This window comes from Eutrema salsugineum, unplaced genomic scaffold (genome assembly GCF_000478725.1).
Source record: "Eutrema salsugineum unplaced genomic scaffold, Eutsalg1_0 scaffold_7, whole genome shotgun sequence".
NCBI classification, from domain to species: Eukaryota; Viridiplantae; Streptophyta; class Magnoliopsida; order Brassicales; family Brassicaceae; genus Eutrema; species Eutrema salsugineum.
Genome location: NW_006256486.1, coordinates 641375 through 657619, shown reverse-complemented (window position 1 = coordinate 657619; position 16245 = coordinate 641375). Strand labels below are relative to the sequence as shown.

The 16245-nt window shown below is 38.4% G+C and overlaps 3 protein-coding genes and 1 pseudogene across 4 annotated transcripts; 1 reads left to right on the top strand and 3 right to left on the bottom strand.

The window, feature by feature from the left end:
- Window positions 1–145: 145 nt before the first annotated feature.
- On the bottom strand, window positions 146–1417 carry LOC112082795 (annotated as a pseudogene).
- A 987-nt stretch (window positions 1418–2404) lies between these two features.
- Window positions 2405–3247, top strand: LOC18011426 (leucine-rich repeat extensin-like protein 6). Its single transcript, XM_006392639.2, has one exon. It carries the CDS (start codon window positions 2600–2602, stop codon window positions 3095–3097), a length of 498 nt encoding a protein of 165 aa, XP_006392701.1. The 5' UTR covers window positions 2405–2599; the 3' UTR covers window positions 3098–3247.
- A 236-nt stretch (window positions 3248–3483) lies between these two features.
- Window positions 3484–4952, bottom strand: LOC18011135 (60S ribosomal protein L18a-like protein). Of its 2 annotated transcripts, none has more exons than XM_006392638.2 (5): window positions 4797–4952; window positions 4371–4432; window positions 4155–4275; window positions 3929–4046; window positions 3484–3838 (listed from the first exon to the last, which is right to left on the bottom strand). In XM_006392638.2, the coding sequence occupies exons 2-5, from the start codon at window positions 4378–4380 to the stop codon at window positions 3776–3778; spliced, it is 312 nt and encodes a 103-aa protein (XP_006392700.1). In that variant the 5' UTR covers window positions 4381–4432; window positions 4797–4952; the 3' UTR covers window positions 3484–3775. The 2 variants fall into 2 exon arrangements, with proteins under 2 accessions (XP_006392700.1, XP_024006237.1); XM_024150469.1 differs by lacking the exon at window positions 4797–4952 and adding an exon at window positions 4511–4718.
- A 422-nt stretch (window positions 4953–5374) lies between these two features.
- On the bottom strand, window positions 5375–9600 carry LOC18011134 (dihydrolipoyllysine-residue acetyltransferase component 3 of pyruvate dehydrogenase complex, mitochondrial). Its single transcript, XM_006392637.2, has 19 exons — window positions 9345–9600; window positions 8945–9035; window positions 8755–8819; window positions 8551–8636; window positions 8401–8438; window positions 8038–8093; window positions 7881–7955; window positions 7704–7796; window positions 7314–7553; window positions 7157–7229; window positions 6954–7054; window positions 6779–6864; window positions 6625–6700; window positions 6481–6548; window positions 6347–6413; window positions 6158–6253; window positions 5979–6081; window positions 5784–5879; window positions 5375–5698 (listed from the first exon to the last, which is right to left on the bottom strand). The coding sequence occupies exons 1-19, from the start codon at window positions 9381–9383 to the stop codon at window positions 5628–5630; spliced, it is 1620 nt and encodes a 539-aa protein (XP_006392699.1). The 5' UTR covers window positions 9384–9600; the 3' UTR covers window positions 5375–5627.
- Between the last annotated feature and the right edge of the window lie 6645 nt (window positions 9601–16245).

Below are 16245 nucleotides of genomic sequence, written 5' to 3'. Positions count from 1 at the left end.
GATTTGGCAAGACACAAAACACTACAAGGAGACCATGGATATATGCAGCATTACTCTTAGAAACATTTGTTAGATAACAGACTCTAAACTAGCAAATAGTCTTTTATTGTTTTATGTTCCTGAAGAGGAGTGAGTTTGAAGAGAAGTTAAGTCATCAACCTCTGCTTTGATCTCTATTTTGAGTTCTTCTTTGTACTCTTCAAACGTGCCTGGGAAGAAAGTCACTGCTCCGTCTTTTACAACCCAAATCTCACTCTTATTATCCGCTTCCTCACAGACACGAGACATGAGTCTCGAGTCGTGACTCACCAACACAACTCCTCCTTTGAACCCACGTAATGCATCCGCCAAGGCATCTATATATAGTCTGCATGTCCAGGTGATTCGTTGGCTCGTCAAGAAGCAAAATGTGTGGCTTCGACATTGAGATCCCCTAGCCTTCTGTCCTCCAGACGCTAACATCAATCAACTGCAGAAGAAGAGGAGGGAGCTCGTTTGGATCTGGAAAATCAAGCACTACGCTATAATCTCTCCACTTTCTTGGAGCTCCTCATCTATAGCCTTACCCTTTGTGGCCTTAAGCTTGGATGCTGCTTCTTCTTTCGCTGCAGCAAACTTGGCCCAGTCCTTAACCTTCTTGTCCTATTGAGACCTCTTAGCTGCTATGATGCGTTTCTCGTAATAAATCTGAGCCTTTTTGTTCATCTCCTTGCGTCGCTGACCATAATCAGTTTTGAAAGCATCGAAATTACCACGATAGACGTGGAGATTCTGGTCATGTAAATGTATTATATCAGTGCATACAGTGTTGAGGTAAGTCCACGTTATGTGAAGCAATCACCAACGTAGTATTCTTGGAGCGACGACACAAATAGTCCTCTTAACTATAAAACAGATCTCAGGTCGAGATGGTTGGTTGGTTCGTCCAAGAACAAAAGAGTAGGCTGCACAAAGAGAGCTCTAGCAATTGATATTCTCATCCTCCACCCACCACTCAGCTCCCTAGTTGGACTCGCTAGCAAAACTTTCTGTGAAACATAACCCTGCAAGGATTTTCGAAGCCTGAGCTTCAGCAGTATCTGAGTTCAACTCCTGTAGCTTATCATCATCAGAATTATTAGACGGATTCTGCTTCTTAATTTTATTATCTTCAAGAGCTTTAACTTGTTTCTTTAACTTAGCCAGATCTTCACTGGCAGAAACGACTGCGTCCAGAGGAAGCGTTGCATCACCTTCACCTCTTGCGGAACAAGAAGAATGTCAACATTCTTAGGAACTGGAATCTCTTGTTTTTTTTTTTTACGTATATACAAGAGAGAAGAAAATAAATAAAATATTTACTCTTTGATTGGGTGGTACATAAGAAAAAACATGTGATGAGAAGGATGGCAAGTTGAAACTTCGTCGACAAAGCCATTTAATAGTCAATTTTTTGTTTGTTTTTGTTTTTGTTTTTTGGTGTGAATTTGTTAAAGAAAAGGAAGAACACGGCCTATATACATATTTATACAGAATATTCAATTTTCCAATATCGAAACTACTTAACGACTTGTTAATAACGAGTTGAGATTTGGGAACAAAGTGCTCCCATGAAACAATATTGTTATTAGAATCATAAGATTACAAAATTTTAGCCCTTTAACAAAAACAATCCATATTGAATTTGATTTCCATTTTAATCTTATACTTAATTAAAATACTTGTTATTTTTTTTTTCTAAATTATGGTAAGCATCCATTGCATTGATATTTGGCTGAAATTACCTTACAACTTACAGATAGCGAAATAGATAATAGAGAATTCGTGTGTGTCACAAATTTAAGAAAGAGAAATGATGTCTAGAGGGCTACATGGCAATATGGCATGATAGACATAACTTTTTTTTTTGTATTTATATTTCTTAGTAAACAAAAGTTATTTATTTTCACTCTTTTTTTTTGCTATGAATATTTGTAAAAAAAGCTGAATCAAACAATATTTTTTCATGCATATGTGGTGGTTTGAATTTCTTAGAACTGACATAATAGTTTAAAAATGAAAAAGTGAAACCAGAAAATATAAAAAAAAATCTATATAACACAATAAAAATAGTATTGTTTGATACAAAAAAGCATTAAAAGTCGTTATTATGCAGGTGGATTTCCGTCAGTTTCCCAATAGTGAATAGTTTTGAAATAATTACACAGTTATTTAACTGATTTTTTTACTGCCGTCAAAAAAAAAACATAACTTTTTACTAACCAATATTAACCATATTTAGCATAAGTCTGTTATTCTCTCTCTCTCTGAATTTTCCCGGGAAATAATATTCTACCCTCTCTGAAAGTTTTTATTTTTTGGGGGGTCAAAATCTCTGAAAGTATTTCTTAGGTCAATTTTCCCACCCTGATGATACCTCCGTAAACAATTTGTCACATTACAGCCCAGAATTCACGATTCCTTACTTGCCTGATTCCGTTCGTTTCCTCGATTTCTCTCTCTCAGATCGGGAACAGATAAAAGTTTCCTCCTTTTTTTCTTCTTCTTCTTCTACAGATGCCACATTTTGGTTTGCGGTGGCGAAGAAAAGGAAAACGTTTTTGATTCAATCTCGTGAAAAATGGGTTTTCTGAATTTTGTCTTCAGATATTCAAGCCTCTACATTTTGATCCTCTGCCTATCTTTCACCATCCATTGTTTACTCCTCGTCAAATCTCAAGAACAACCTCTGATTCAACCGCCTCCGCCTCCGCCACCTCCACCGCCACCACCACCACCACCACCACCACCTTCGCCTCCACCTCCTTCTCCTCCTCCTCCTCCTCCTCCGCCTCCGCTTGTCAATGTGACAGGCATTTCTCCACCGCCTCCGGTACCGGAAATAATTGAAGAACCGCCTCCACCGCAACCGCAGCCTAGGTCAGAATCCCTTCCACCGTCTCCTGAGCCACCGCAACGGCGGTCTGGGTCACCGGAGAAATCTGAGAGAGGTGGATTAAACAAAGGGAAGACGGTGGGACTAGTCTTTGCTGGGTTAATCGCAATGTTGCAGGTCTTGGTTGTTGCCTTCTTGGTTTTCAAGAGAAGACAGCTTCTCAAATCCAAAGACACTCACTGAGATGCTAAAATTGTCTGGGATTGACCATAACTTCTTTTGCTCGTTTCAAAGTCATTTTGGTAAATTGCTAACTAGATTCAAGAATAGAGAGGAGAGAGGGTTTTAGGTCCAAGGAAGCTGCAAGTGTGAAACTCACAATGTAAAACTGTTTTCAGGAATCTCTTGAATTCTCATATGATTCACCAAATGTATTTCTTCTTTGAAGATGAATCTGATTCACTAAATGGTTTGGTTTACATGTTACCTTACTCGATTATGGTCCATAGTCAAGGCTTATTCTTTCTGCAATCTTTATAAGTGATGATCCAAGCTGCAGACTTATGAAATGATGATGATGATGAATACAAAATTCAATGAGAAAGAAGATAAACCAAAAAAACAGACTTCTGAAGGAGAAAGATTATACCCAAACACAATCTTGGTTAAGTCTCTTTGTCACTCAAATTTGAATAACATACAAGCCTGAATCTTTATAGCTCACCAACAAAAAGGTATCACATTTTGGTTTTCTTTTTTAGAAGTTAACATTTATGTACACAAAAAAAAGAAATAAACAAACCAAATGCGACATTCTCTTCTTCACCAAATAGAAAGTTTGGTATGCTTGTAGTGGAAGCAGACTTGAAGTTGTTTCCTTTTGAAACCCCTGAAAGAATATGCAACGTGTGTCATCGGACTCTAGCGACCCGAGAAAACAAGTACAAGCACAGTGATCACAAGTGCGACGGTGAATATCAAAGCCTGCAAAAAGAAAGCACAATTGGTACAGCTGATTTGTGAGGGAAAATTTTGAGGAAGGAGAATGCATTGGATCTGAGAGATGATACTCACAGCTATAGCAGAAGCAGCAAGACCAGATCTTTCACGTGGATCTCTACGGTAATAGTTTGTGAGATAGAGAAACGTGGCAAAGTACCAAGCAAATGGGAAGACGAATCCAAGAAGAAACCTAACAGAAAGAAAGATGTAAAAATGAATCTGCTTTCAGCAAGATAATGTACATCTACAAAACCGACAATAACTATAGAAACAAAAGAAAAAGAGGTTAGTGTCTCACGAGAACCATCCGATTCCACAACCAAAGCAAGGGAGTGGCTTATAGAAAAGTCCTAACTCAGTGTCTTCTTCCTCACCCTCATGGATTAGAGTATACTTGCCTTTCTTTTGTTCCTCTAGATCTGCTTAAACAATATTCCAAGGGATTATTCAACAGTTCACAATCATCATAATACAGAGATAGAGAGGACAAAGAACAAAAAATCCGTCAACATACTCTCGTTCATGGCGAAAGAATATGTTTATCAAACCGATTAAACTCCCCTGTCTCCAAGAAACCTAGAAAGAACAGATTTTTTAGCAATCTACCAGACATTTTCTGATGTCAAAAAGACAAAGCTGAGTCCTTTATTTTACAGATTTTCTAAAGCACCAGCCAAATGTCAAGCAGAGGAATTGGATACTGAAAATCTGAGGAACATTAATAACAACAACATCAAAGGACAAAATTCAGGAGAAATCTCTCAGGAAATGTTCATTCCCTGATTTTCAAAATTGTGAAGACCCAATACAAAAAAATAAAGAAGTCGAAAAGTCTGAGGGTTCCGAGAAGAAAGCAATCAAGAAAAACAAAACAAAACCCTATGAGAAAAAGGACGAATTTTTACGAGTAAAAATAAAAGAGAGGGAGAGGGAAATTTACCAGAAAATGCAAAAAGATCTTCAACGAACGATCGTAAGATAGAGAGAGGGAGAGATTGCCTGAGAGATTCGGGACCGTGACCTACGGGAAGAGAGATTCTTGCTTTCGTTGCGAAAACTTTTTTTTTTTTCTTTGGTTATTCTCAATTTTGTTCACATTTGATCATCCACGTAGCTCAACATTTTATGTTCTTTTTTTTTGCCACAGAACAAAACGGCAGTAAAAATTTGCTTTAAACATGTAAATAATTAGTTAAATAAATCAGCTAAATGCCTAAATTACAGAAATAAGTAAATAAGAAAAATATAGAAATAATACTAGTAACCAACGAATTTTTTAATCTTTGAACATTTTTTTTCTTTTTTGAATAAGGAGGAGGTTCTGGCTAAAGCCGCGATCCTGAGGACAGCATAAATACCGCAAACACCGGAATGAGACAGCATGCGACGTTTTATGAGTCGTTAGCGTTAGCATGCGAAAGATATATGCAAAGGTATTATCTAGGATTAACATAAATGTAAAATAGTTCTTAAACAAAAAACAACTACTCGATCAATGTTATTTTGACTAACAAAATCAATGATGGGGTTTATTTGGCATGATCACCCTAAAATCCAGTTACAGTAGAAAAGCTGAATCGTCCCCCTTATTTATTCCGAGAAACAAGATCTGTTTTAACTCAAAGATATAAGAAGAAAAAAAAACAGAGATTTAACGTACAAAACACAGATAAATCAAATTGGTACAGTGTTAAAACCAGATATATGCGAGATCAGAGACTCTTATGAGCTTTTGATGTGTTGTTTTGTCATTTGTGTGGTTCTTTCTCCTTTAGAGCAACATAGATTCAGGGTTCTCGATGTAGCCTTTGAATGCTTTCAACCATTCAGCTCCAATGGCACCTGCAGAAAGCAGCAGAATATTATATTTTATTCAATTTTAACAGTTTCATGGTGATGAATGTACGATGATAGAAAGCCGAATTACCGTCTACTACGCGATGGTCACAGCTCAGTGTTACAGGCATGTAAGAACCAAAGTTGAATTGATCTGGACCGTTACCAGGGACAACTCTCTTTTCAGCTGTTTTTTTTTTAAAGATTCAGACACATAACACGAATCGGTTACTCGATCTTTGGGAAGATAGTAACACTCTCTGTTCTGTAATGAGAGAGAGCTTACCAGATCCAACTGCTAGAATGGCGGCTTGAGGCGGATTAACGACTGCACAGAACTGCTTGATCCCAAATGGTCCTCCCAAGTTAGAGACCGTAAATGTTCCTCCCTAAGACAAACAGATTATTATTGCTTGATTTTTGTCGAGGGAGATAATTAGTGATTAGGTGAGTGAATTCTCTCACCTCATAATCTTCTGGCTTTAAGGTGTTTTCTTTTGCCTTTTGAGCCAACGACCGAACTTCTTCTCCAATTGTGGACAGACCTTTCTTGTCAGCATCCTGGAATCAAGAAATTGATATAATTCAGCAATCTGAAAGTTTGTGCAGCAGTGAAGTGGTAAACAAATTCATTGAGTGCTGTTTTGCACACACCTTCACAACAGGAACATACAGCCCATTTTCTGTCTGCACTGCGACGTTGATGTTTACGTTTTTAAACCTATAGAGAAAGGTTAAGATGTTTGCTAACCCAGAGATAATCAGAATTTTGTTGTTGATGTACTTACTGGCGGATGTAATCCTCAGTCCATGAACTATTGCACTGAGGAACTTTTCTGAGAGCTAATGCAGCAGCCTGAAACGCATGATAACATGTGATATTTTCAGAAGATCCATCGTCGTTCTTGGAAGTATACGCAAGCAAGATGTACCTTAACAACAAGATCATTGACAGATATCCGTTTCCCACCAGAAGCCTCTTGGAATGAATTGAGCTGACTCCTCAGACTGCATATACAAAAATCGCTTTGTTTAACTTACTCATAACAGCGACTCACGATACATCATCGGAAACTTAATACTTACCCCATTAGTTTGTCAACACATGCATCGACGGTTAAGTAATAGTGAGGGATAGTTTGCTTTGAGAATGCCAAACGTGAGGCTGTGACCTATCAAAAGTATACAGCCAAAGAGGTTTCAGAATCCTTGAACCTATTGGCTGGCTTACCGAACCCCGCAAGAATTATATCGGTTTTACCTTTCGTATCTGAGAATGAGGGATGTCAACATAGTCCAAAGCTGGAACCTTGGAATCAGTGGACTTAGATGGCTTCGCAGTTGCTTCTTTACCACTTGAAGCTGCACCATTAGAAGATGAGGATGGGTAAATACTGCAAACAGAGGCAAGAAAGGTCTGAAAGATAAAGCAACGGAAAGGAAGAGCCAAGGAGTAACTAATACCCAAGTAATCCTCGATATCTGCCTTCACTATCCGTCCTTCAGGACCTGTGCCTTTGATCCTTGAAAGAGGCACCTGATGTTTTAAAGGAAATGAGAAGATAAACTAAGCATGAAGATTAAGAATAAAATAATATTTTAGAACATTGTGAAAACTAACATTATTATCTTCAGCCAACTTTCTTGCAAGAGGACTAGCAAAAACACGATCTCCTGTGGGAGGTGTGCTAGGCTTGGAAGTCTTTGGTTCAGGAGACGATGATGGCTGTTCAACCTTCTCTTCCTTTGGTGGGGGAGGAGCTGGTTCTGCTTTAGGAGGAGTAGCATCAGCAGTAGATGATGGGGTGTAATCTTTGAACTTTCCAATGTCCTCTTCATCTTCAACTGTAATAGCAATTACCTACTTAAAGGAAAAAGATATTTGGCATGAGTTAAATAGTTCGAGTTCCCATTTCTACAAATGGACTGAGGATCCTAAAATCAATACTCCGAGTTCCAAGAGAAAACATGATAATTACATAACTCTACAGAAACCAGAAAATTTCCATACCTCCCCGACTTGAATTTCTTTAGACCCCTCTGCCTTTACAATCTTGGCGAGATAGCCATCTTCCATGCATTCCATTTCGACGGTTGCTTTATCCTAAGGAACATAGCTTATTTAGATTTATTTTCCCAGCATGAAGATAGAAATATGAAGATAACAATCAATCAATATAGACATTACAGTTTCAACTTCACAAAGTACTTCACCAGGAGCAACTTTATCACCTTCTTTTTTCAGCCACCTGGCAATGTTACCCTGAGAATTGGCAAGATAGCATATTAGAACATAAAGATAAACGAACTTAAGTTTTGATTAAGAGATAAATGGAAGTGTATACCTCAGTCATTGTTGGCGAGAGGGAAGGCATCCCGATCTCCTGGTGAGGAGGCAGATCTGAAACACATTTTCAGAAATTCTAGGTAAAATTAACCAATCTAAAGCCCATAGCATTTAGCATCCAGTTACACAATTTTAGCACAACGTAACAGTCTTGGGAGGGAGTTTGCGATGAAAGCCTCAAATCGTTGTTACATAATTAGCATAATTAGCTTATGTAAAACCAGATCTATGGCAATGCAAAACAGATTAACCTTAGCTAAATTCGAGTCGGTGAGATGTATATAAGAGCAAGGTGGAGACTACAAGAGTAAAGTGTGAGCAAAAAAGTGCATAAAACAAAAGTAAAGCTATCGCTGACTACCTGAACCCGATGAAAATCCTCTAACTGATTGCATCGAACTGGTATGCAGCAAAAAAATAAGCTTATAGTTAGGACAAACAGGTATCAATACAAGCAGGCAGCAAAGGCTAATGTACATCCGGAACATAGAGTAGGAGTAAGAGATTAAACCATGAAAATTCTTTTCCATGTCTTGGCCTTCCCATTGTACTGTTTAGTTTTGTTTTTGTAGATGAAAAACTAATAGCCACCGGAACCTATACAACAGAATTTAAAACATCAAGACCACACAAAACTCAATAGGTTTCTGCAAATTAACATGGCTCAATGAGAAGGGACACTGCTATAGAGCTACATAGAACAGTAAGGACTTACAGTGTCGGTGCTATATTTAGAAATCCTCTCCACTGGGGAAAAACCAAGACGGGCACTGAAAGTATCTGAAGAACATAACAAAACAGACTGAAGCGACAAGCAGAGAGTCTCAATGTCTCATAGGTACTAGCTACAGGATCATACAAAAATACAATTGGACAATTTTTTTACTTCAGGAGGATAACATTACCTTCTCTGCTTAGAGGAGCCCGATTAGTGTTCGAGAAATAGCGGACTGTGGCAGCATGCTCACGCCGCAGTAAAGTGGAAACATCCTTCAACTGTCAAAAAATTACACAAACACCAAGTGGCGTTAGAGATCTCACTCATCTCCCAGAAGCAAGTTGAGCCATAAATCACAAATGATTCCAGGTTGATCACAAAGCTCTTCAATTTAGCTAACGCAAAGCATTCTAATAATACCAAATTATCAAAAAATCAGATGAACCACAATTCAATTGAATCTCGAAACCAGAAACACAATACGTCAAACCCAATCCGGACAACCATCATTTACACCGAACGAATGTGCATAGGATCGCTGAAGAACATAAAAATGATCGGAGAAAATGGAATCGAGACACAGTTACCTTCTTAGAATGATTGATGATACGTGACGCATAAGCCATTGGTGAGTAATCGGAACTGCTTCAGACGATCCGATTTTCGTGACGCACCTCCGTGTGTGCTGTAACCAAGGAAGAAGAAACCTTTGGTTCGACGACTGTTAGGGCTTTTTTTGTTTTTTTTTTGGCTTGTTTCGCGAAATTAAATTTTAATTTTATTTTGGATTAGTTGCTCTCAGCTTTCGGATTTACCAAAAGACAAGCGAGAATCTGCGATCCGAGCCAGTGACTGGTGAGACCGTGAAAGAGAAAAGAGAGGGTGGCTCTTTATCATCGAACCATATCGTACGGTCGAGATTAAAGTTGACTTTGAGTTTTCTCATAGGCCTCGACGCTAGCCCATTAAAAGCAATTAATGGGCCAATCGGAATAGTAAAGCTTTACTTTATGGTCTGGTTCAGTGTAGATGTATTCGAGGACCGGTTCTTTGGCTTTTGAGTAAGAGTACGGAAATGTAATTTCTTTCACTGACGATAATTTGGTCAATTCTGTTTAGTATTGAGGTTAAAGTATGTTTCTGCTTGTAAAAGAAAACAAATGTGTTTACTATCTTTTTTGGTAAAAGTTTGCTAATCATGTTGAGAAATTTAAATGTGTGTTTGCTTATTTAAGACCATGAGTGTGTCCTTTGCCAAAGAAGAATTTCGAACGGTCCAGATTAGATTTAATCCTGATTAGACTAAGATTTGGTTTTTATTTTCGAAATGGGCCTCGATTGTAAGCCCAATAAGAAGCATATGATTAGGCACTTTCCGAATGCTATATATATTTCGACTTGCGTTTTGATTTTTTTTCAGAAGAAAATAAAGAGGAGTAGAAAAGCGGGAATACTGAACTAGGGTATTCTCCGGTGGACTGATAAGAGACGACGGAGAAGACGAGTGATTTTCCGAAACCCGAGTGTGCTTTGAAATATATACTCACAGATTTAGAGGTATTGAGAGAGTTAAGAGCGAAGGAGAATTTGATTCGTGAGAGATGGTAGGATATCGGAGGAATAAATGGACGGCGGAAGAAGAAGGAGCACTTCTCGCCGGAATATGCAAGCATGGTGCCGGAAAGTGGCTGAATATCTTAGAAGATCCCGAGTTCAGGCCTCAACTTCTCTATCGCTCTAACATTGACCTCAAGGTATCGAAATTCCCAAATCCGCGTTTGTCTTCTTCCAAGTAAATCGATTTTTTTTTTTTTTGGGAAGTCAATTTGAGATTTATTCCGTGGATAATCGAAATTATATCTCTAATGTTGTTGTTAACTCTTTTTTGCGCAATTCCAAGGATAAATGGCGTAATATGAAGATTAAGGAGAAATCAATGACACAGACGCTCGATTCAGCTTCCATTTCAATTTCTCCCTGCAAAGACTTCGCCTTTTCTAAATAGTAGTTCATCAGATATGAGCAACGAATGTAGGTTTTTGTTACATTTGGAAATTTCATTACATTCCATGAGCTAGTTATCTAAATTTCTTGCTAGATTTCTTTCCTGTTTGGATGCAAAAGCATACTTTTTTATCACAACGGATAGAAACTGTGGTTATTTTAGATAATTTATCTCTGCAAAACAATCTAATTCCATTGGACTGTAAATCCATTTGTTTCTTGAGGTAGATCTAGCGCTTGTATTTCTCAATTCGAACTCAAACCAGGGGCTCTTCATACTCATGAGGAAGTTGTGAAATGCCATTGTCTGATCATTATTTGGCATTTTTTTTGTATAAAAACCGAATTAACAGACAGTTTATTATAAATATTTTCAAAGATGTAATGTGCTTAGAACTTAGAGCATGTCCATCAGGGGCTCTGGCACAGGTTTTTAGACGAAATATAATAAAAAAAATAAGAAAAATGGTAGAGGTTCATGGGCCAAGCTCTTTCTGACGAACCTGAAGAGGCAGTCTCTTCACACGTGGCACATTCTGATTGGTTCAGAAAAATAATTTTCGAATTTAAAAAAAAAAAACAAAACAAAAAAAAATATTATTTTATTCTGATGAACCTCATTTTTAGGAGTTCACTGATGGACATGGTCTTAGTTATAAAGAACTTCTCTTCTTTATTGATTTAGAAACTTCTCAAAACTAAATCACTCTTTCTTAGTCTTAATGAACAACTCTCCTTAGACTCTGTTTATATAGATATTAGCTTCTCCTAATTCTATATGATAAAGGAAATATAAAACCTTATCTAGATATTAAACTATATCTAAAACCTTATTAAATAAATCTTTAAGTTTATCTTTTAGGCAACTTCCTAAAGAAATAACTTCCTAAACAAGTTAGGAACTATCCAACATTCTCCCCTTAATTCCAATTTGAATTTTGGGTAGAATGATGTCTTCAACTCCAAGTAAACTCCTCATCTCTTTGAACTTCACTCTTGCTAGTGCCTTGGTGAGGATGTCTGCCTTTTGTTCCACGCCTGGAATGTGCTCCACCTCGATCTGGCCATTCTCCACACACTCTCGGATGAAATGGTACCTAGAGAGGATGTGTTTGCTTTTATAGCTGACTTGTTGTCCACTCTTAGTACAACCTTCTCATTATCGACACTTAATATCTCTTTTAACAGCTCCTGAAGCCATATAGCCTGCTTAGCCGCCTCTGTAGCTGCCATAAATTCTGCTTCACATGAAGATAAGGCGACAATGGCTTGCTTCTGAGAAGTCCAAGTGATCGGCGATGTCCCAAAGTAGAATACATGACCTACAGTACTTCTTCCATCATCTACATCGATATTATGACTACTGTCACTATATCCTGTGATCTTGCTAGAACCATCTCTCTTGAAGTGTAAACCCAAGCTAGTAGTTCCTCTTATATATCTCATTATGCGCTTGATGGCCTGCCCATGTGATTCCCTTGGACTTTGCATATACCGACTTAAACTCCTACTGCAAATGCTAAGTCTGGCCTTGTGTGCAAGAAATACCTTAAGCATCCAATTGTTTTTCTATACCGAGTTGCATCGATCTCAGCTTATCTTTCTGCTTTTGAAATCTTTAGATTTGCTTCCATTGGTACATGAGATAAGTTACATGTATCCATCTTTGTATCAATGAGGATCCCTTGAGCATAACCTTCTTGTTTTATTCTGATCCCATCTGCTCCTTGAATCACTTCTATACCGAGGTAATATGTTAATTTCCCAAGATCTGACATCTCAAATCTCCTTGACATATCTTCCTTGAATTGTTTTATGACCTTCATTGAAGTTCCTGTCATAAACAAATCATCATCATAGATTGCCACAATTAAGATCTCCTCCTTGCTTCTTTTAACATATACTGATGGCTCCTTTAAGCACTTTTTGAAGTTCATGTTCTTTAGAACTTGATCCATTGATGTTCCATGCTCTAGGGGCTTGTCGTAGGCCATATAGTGCTTTATGAAGTTTGTATACTCGATCTTCTTCTCCTTTTTTCACAAAGCCTTCTGGTTGGCACACATAGACTAATTCTTGTAAATCACCATTAAGGAATGCTGTCTTGACGTCTAGGTGGTGTATTTCCCAGCCTTTAGTCGCTGCAAGGGCTATTAACAGCCTTATGGTTTCGATTCTTGCTACAGGGGCAAAGACTTCTTCGAAATCAACTCCTTGTTGCTGTACATACCCTTTTGCGACAAGTCTTGCCTTATACTTGTTCACCGAGCCATCAACATTCTTCTTTATCTTATAGATCCACTTTAGTCCAATAGGTTTAGCTCCTTTTGGTCTTTTGATAAGCTCCCATGTCTTGTTCCTTGAGATTGAATCCAGCTCAGCTTTCATAGCCTCACATTTAGATGTTTTGTTTCACCATAGTTCTCAGGTTCTCCATCAATAGTGAAGAGTAACATTTCACCCTCATGTTCTGCAATCATCACAAAGTCATCTAGATATCTTGGCTTTTGAACTACTCGATCTGACTTTGTCGTTATTGGCTGCGATTCATCTCCTTGGTTTGTAACTCGAGCATTGTCCTCTGTTTCTTCTTCCTGCACTTGTTCCATAGGCTCGTGTTCTTGGTGATCATTGTTATGATCTTCCTCATATCCAGCGCCTGCGTAAACATGTTGTGGAAGCTTGAACATCCCTGGTTCTCCATTGGTTTCTTCTTGTTCCGATGACCAGTCCCATGCTTTCTGCTCATCAAAGACAACGTCTCTGCTTACAGTTATCCTCCTTGCTACTGGATCATAGAGTCTGTAGGCTTTGGAACCCGGCTCAGTTCCTAAGTTGATTACTCTCTTTGATCTTTCATCTAGCTTCTTGAAGTGTGGCCCATTGATCTTGGCGTGAGCAACACAACCAAAAACCCTTAGATGCTCGATGTTGGGTTTCTTGGAAGTGAAGCTCTCATAAGGAGTTTGATCATTCAAGGCTTTGTAGGTATCCGATTAATGAGATAGGTTGAATGGCGTACTGCTTCTCCCCACATCCTGTTCGGAATCTTCATAGCCATAAGCAAGCTCCTTGTCATCTCCATCAGAGTCCTATTTCTTTTTTCGACAACACCATTTTGTTGTGGTGTGTAAGGTGCAGTTAGGTGTCTTTGTATTCCATTCTCTTCGCAGAATAGATTAAACTCTGTTGAGGTAAACTCTCCTTCTCTATCGGTGCGTTATGTTCTGATGGCCAAACCAGTTTGTTTCTCAACCCCTTCTTTGAACTTTTTGAACCGATCGAATGCTTCACTTTTTTTCTCTCATGAGTATGGACTACATGTACCTTGAGAAGTCATCGATCAGAACAAAAACGTATCTGTTGTTGGCTGGTGTTGGTGGTGATATTGGTCCGCATAAATCCCCATGAATTAGCTCCAAGACCTGTGTTGCTCGATATGTAACCTTAGTTGGGAACATCCTCCTAGTTTGTTTCCCTGCTTGGCATATATCGCACACCTTTTTCTCATGTATCACTTGGGGCATTCCTCTAACCATATCCTTGTTGACCATATTTTTCATGACGCCAAAGTTGACATGACTTAGCCGCGAATGCCAGGTCCAAGTGATGTCATCGCCTTGTACTTGGAGACATCTTGGAAACCATACTTCCATCGGTGTTTTGTAAAGTCTGTTTGCTGATCTTTTGACTTGTACAAGCACCCTTCCCTGTGGATCTCTTAGTGTTAAGAAGTCTCCCTTCATGTTTACTTCACACCCATGTTCTGTTGCTTGTCCAAGACTTAGTATATTATGCTTCAAAGCTGGGATGTAATAGATATCTTTGAGTGTTCTTCTTTCTCCTGTTTTGCCCAAAAAGATGATATTACCCTTCCCTTCTATATCGACATAAGATCCATCTCCAAACTTGACTCTGCCTCTGATCTTTTCATCTAAATTGCAGAAGAATTCTTTGTTTCTTGTCATATGATTGCTCGCTCCATTATCTAGATACCAAACGCTTGCATCAGTCTTGGTATCATAGTTTCTTGGGATCACTTTGTCTTCGTTTAAGAATACCACTTCATGGACGTACAGGGCATCGGCTTCCTCTGTCTCATTTATGTTTGACTCTTGGCTCTTGTTCTGTTTTTCAGGGCAAAGTGACGCAAAGTGACCAGGCTTGTCACATCTCCAACATATGACCTTAGATCGATCTTTCTTCTGCTTTTGATTTGTTTCACCGGGTGCTCCTCCTTGGTTTTGGCCATTGGATCTCCCTTGACCCCTGCCTCTGCCTCCTCGAGATTTACCACGGCCACCTCCTACCTCCTCGGTTATTTTGCTTGTTGTTGCTCCACATAAGCTTTCCTAGATCCTCCTTTTGAGCTTCTTCTCCTATTCGTTCTTCATAGGCTTTTATCCTCCCAACTATCTCTCCAAAACTTGTTGCGTTTAAGTCTATAACTTGTTTTAGGGAAGCCACGATCTGAATGAACTTGTTTCGGGGAAGAGCTTTCAAGAATTTCTTTACTAGTACTGATTCTTCGATGGTTTTTCCTAGTGAGGCTGACTTGGATGCCAAACCTGAGATTTTTCCTGAAAAATCATCGATAGAATCAGTGTTGCTCATTGTTAACTTGTCGAACTCTGCCATCAACGTCTGTTGCCTTGCTTCTTTCACTCGATCTGCTCCTAGATGTCGCAACTTGATAGCATCCCAGACTCCTTTTGATGTAGTTTGCTCTCCTAGTTGAAGTATGAGCGTTTCGGGTATAGATTGGAACAGTAGGGCTATCGCAATGTCGTTCTTCTTTGCATCCGTAGACCCTGGTTCGATTGTGTCCCATACTTCATATACCCTTAACATAACTCTCATCCTCATCGTCCAAACTGTGTAGTTTTTCGATGTTAGCATAGGACATTGGATTGCTGCTGATCTGATATCCTTTGAACGTGGTTGAACCAGCTCGTCTCCCATCGTCGTGTTGCTTATGATCTTTGTTTAGGTATTCCCTTAGGCTTCGTCTTTGCTCTGATACCAATTCAAAGATGTAATGTGCTAAGAACTTAGTTATAAAGAACTTCTCTTCTTTATTGATTTAGAAACTTCTCAAAACTAAATCACTTTTTCTTAGTCTTAAAGAACAACTCTCTTTAGACTCTGTTTATATAGATATTAGCTTCTCCTAATTTTATATGATAAAGGAAATATAAAATCTTATCAAGATATTAAACTATATCTAAAACCTTATTAAATAAATCCTTATGTTTATCTTTTAGGCAACTTCCTAAAAAGATAACTTCCTAAATAAATTAGGAAGTATCCAACATATTTATCTTTAGCTAAATTCGAGCCGGTGAAGATATATGTAATGAGAGACTATGATGATGACATTTTGAACGGTCGAGATTTGACCACTCATAATGAGCCTAGACCCATTAAAAGGCTGAATATCAGGGACTTCTGAATGCTACGATTTGCAGTTTTTATTTTATGCAG

Bases quoted from the DNA above. Each gene is read 5' to 3' on its own strand.
- LOC18011426 (XM_006392639.2), top strand. From the start codon at position 2,600: ATGGGTTTTCTGAATTTTGTCTTCAGATATTCAAGCCTCTACATTTTG.
- LOC18011135 (XM_006392638.2), bottom strand. The intron at 4,047-4,154 runs GTGAGACACTAA...TCTTTCTGTTAG, and splicing joins TGTGGAATCGGATGGTTCTC to GTTTCTTCTTGGATTCGTCT. The intron at 3,839-3,928 runs GTGAGTATCATC...TTCTTTTTGCAG, and splicing joins TTGCTGCTTCTGCTATAGCT to GCTTTGATATTCACCGTCGC.
- LOC18011134 (XM_006392637.2), bottom strand. From the start codon at position 9,383: ATGGCTTATGCGTCACGTATCATCAATCATTCTAAGAAG. The intron at 8,637-8,754 runs GTAAGTCCTTAC...TCTGTTGTATAG, and splicing joins CTAAATATAGCACCGACACT to GTTCCGGTGGCTATTAGTTT. The intron at 5,880-5,978 runs GTAAGCTCTCTC...AAAAAAAAACAG, and splicing joins CATTCTAGCAGTTGGATCTG to CTGAAAAGAGAGTTGTCCCT.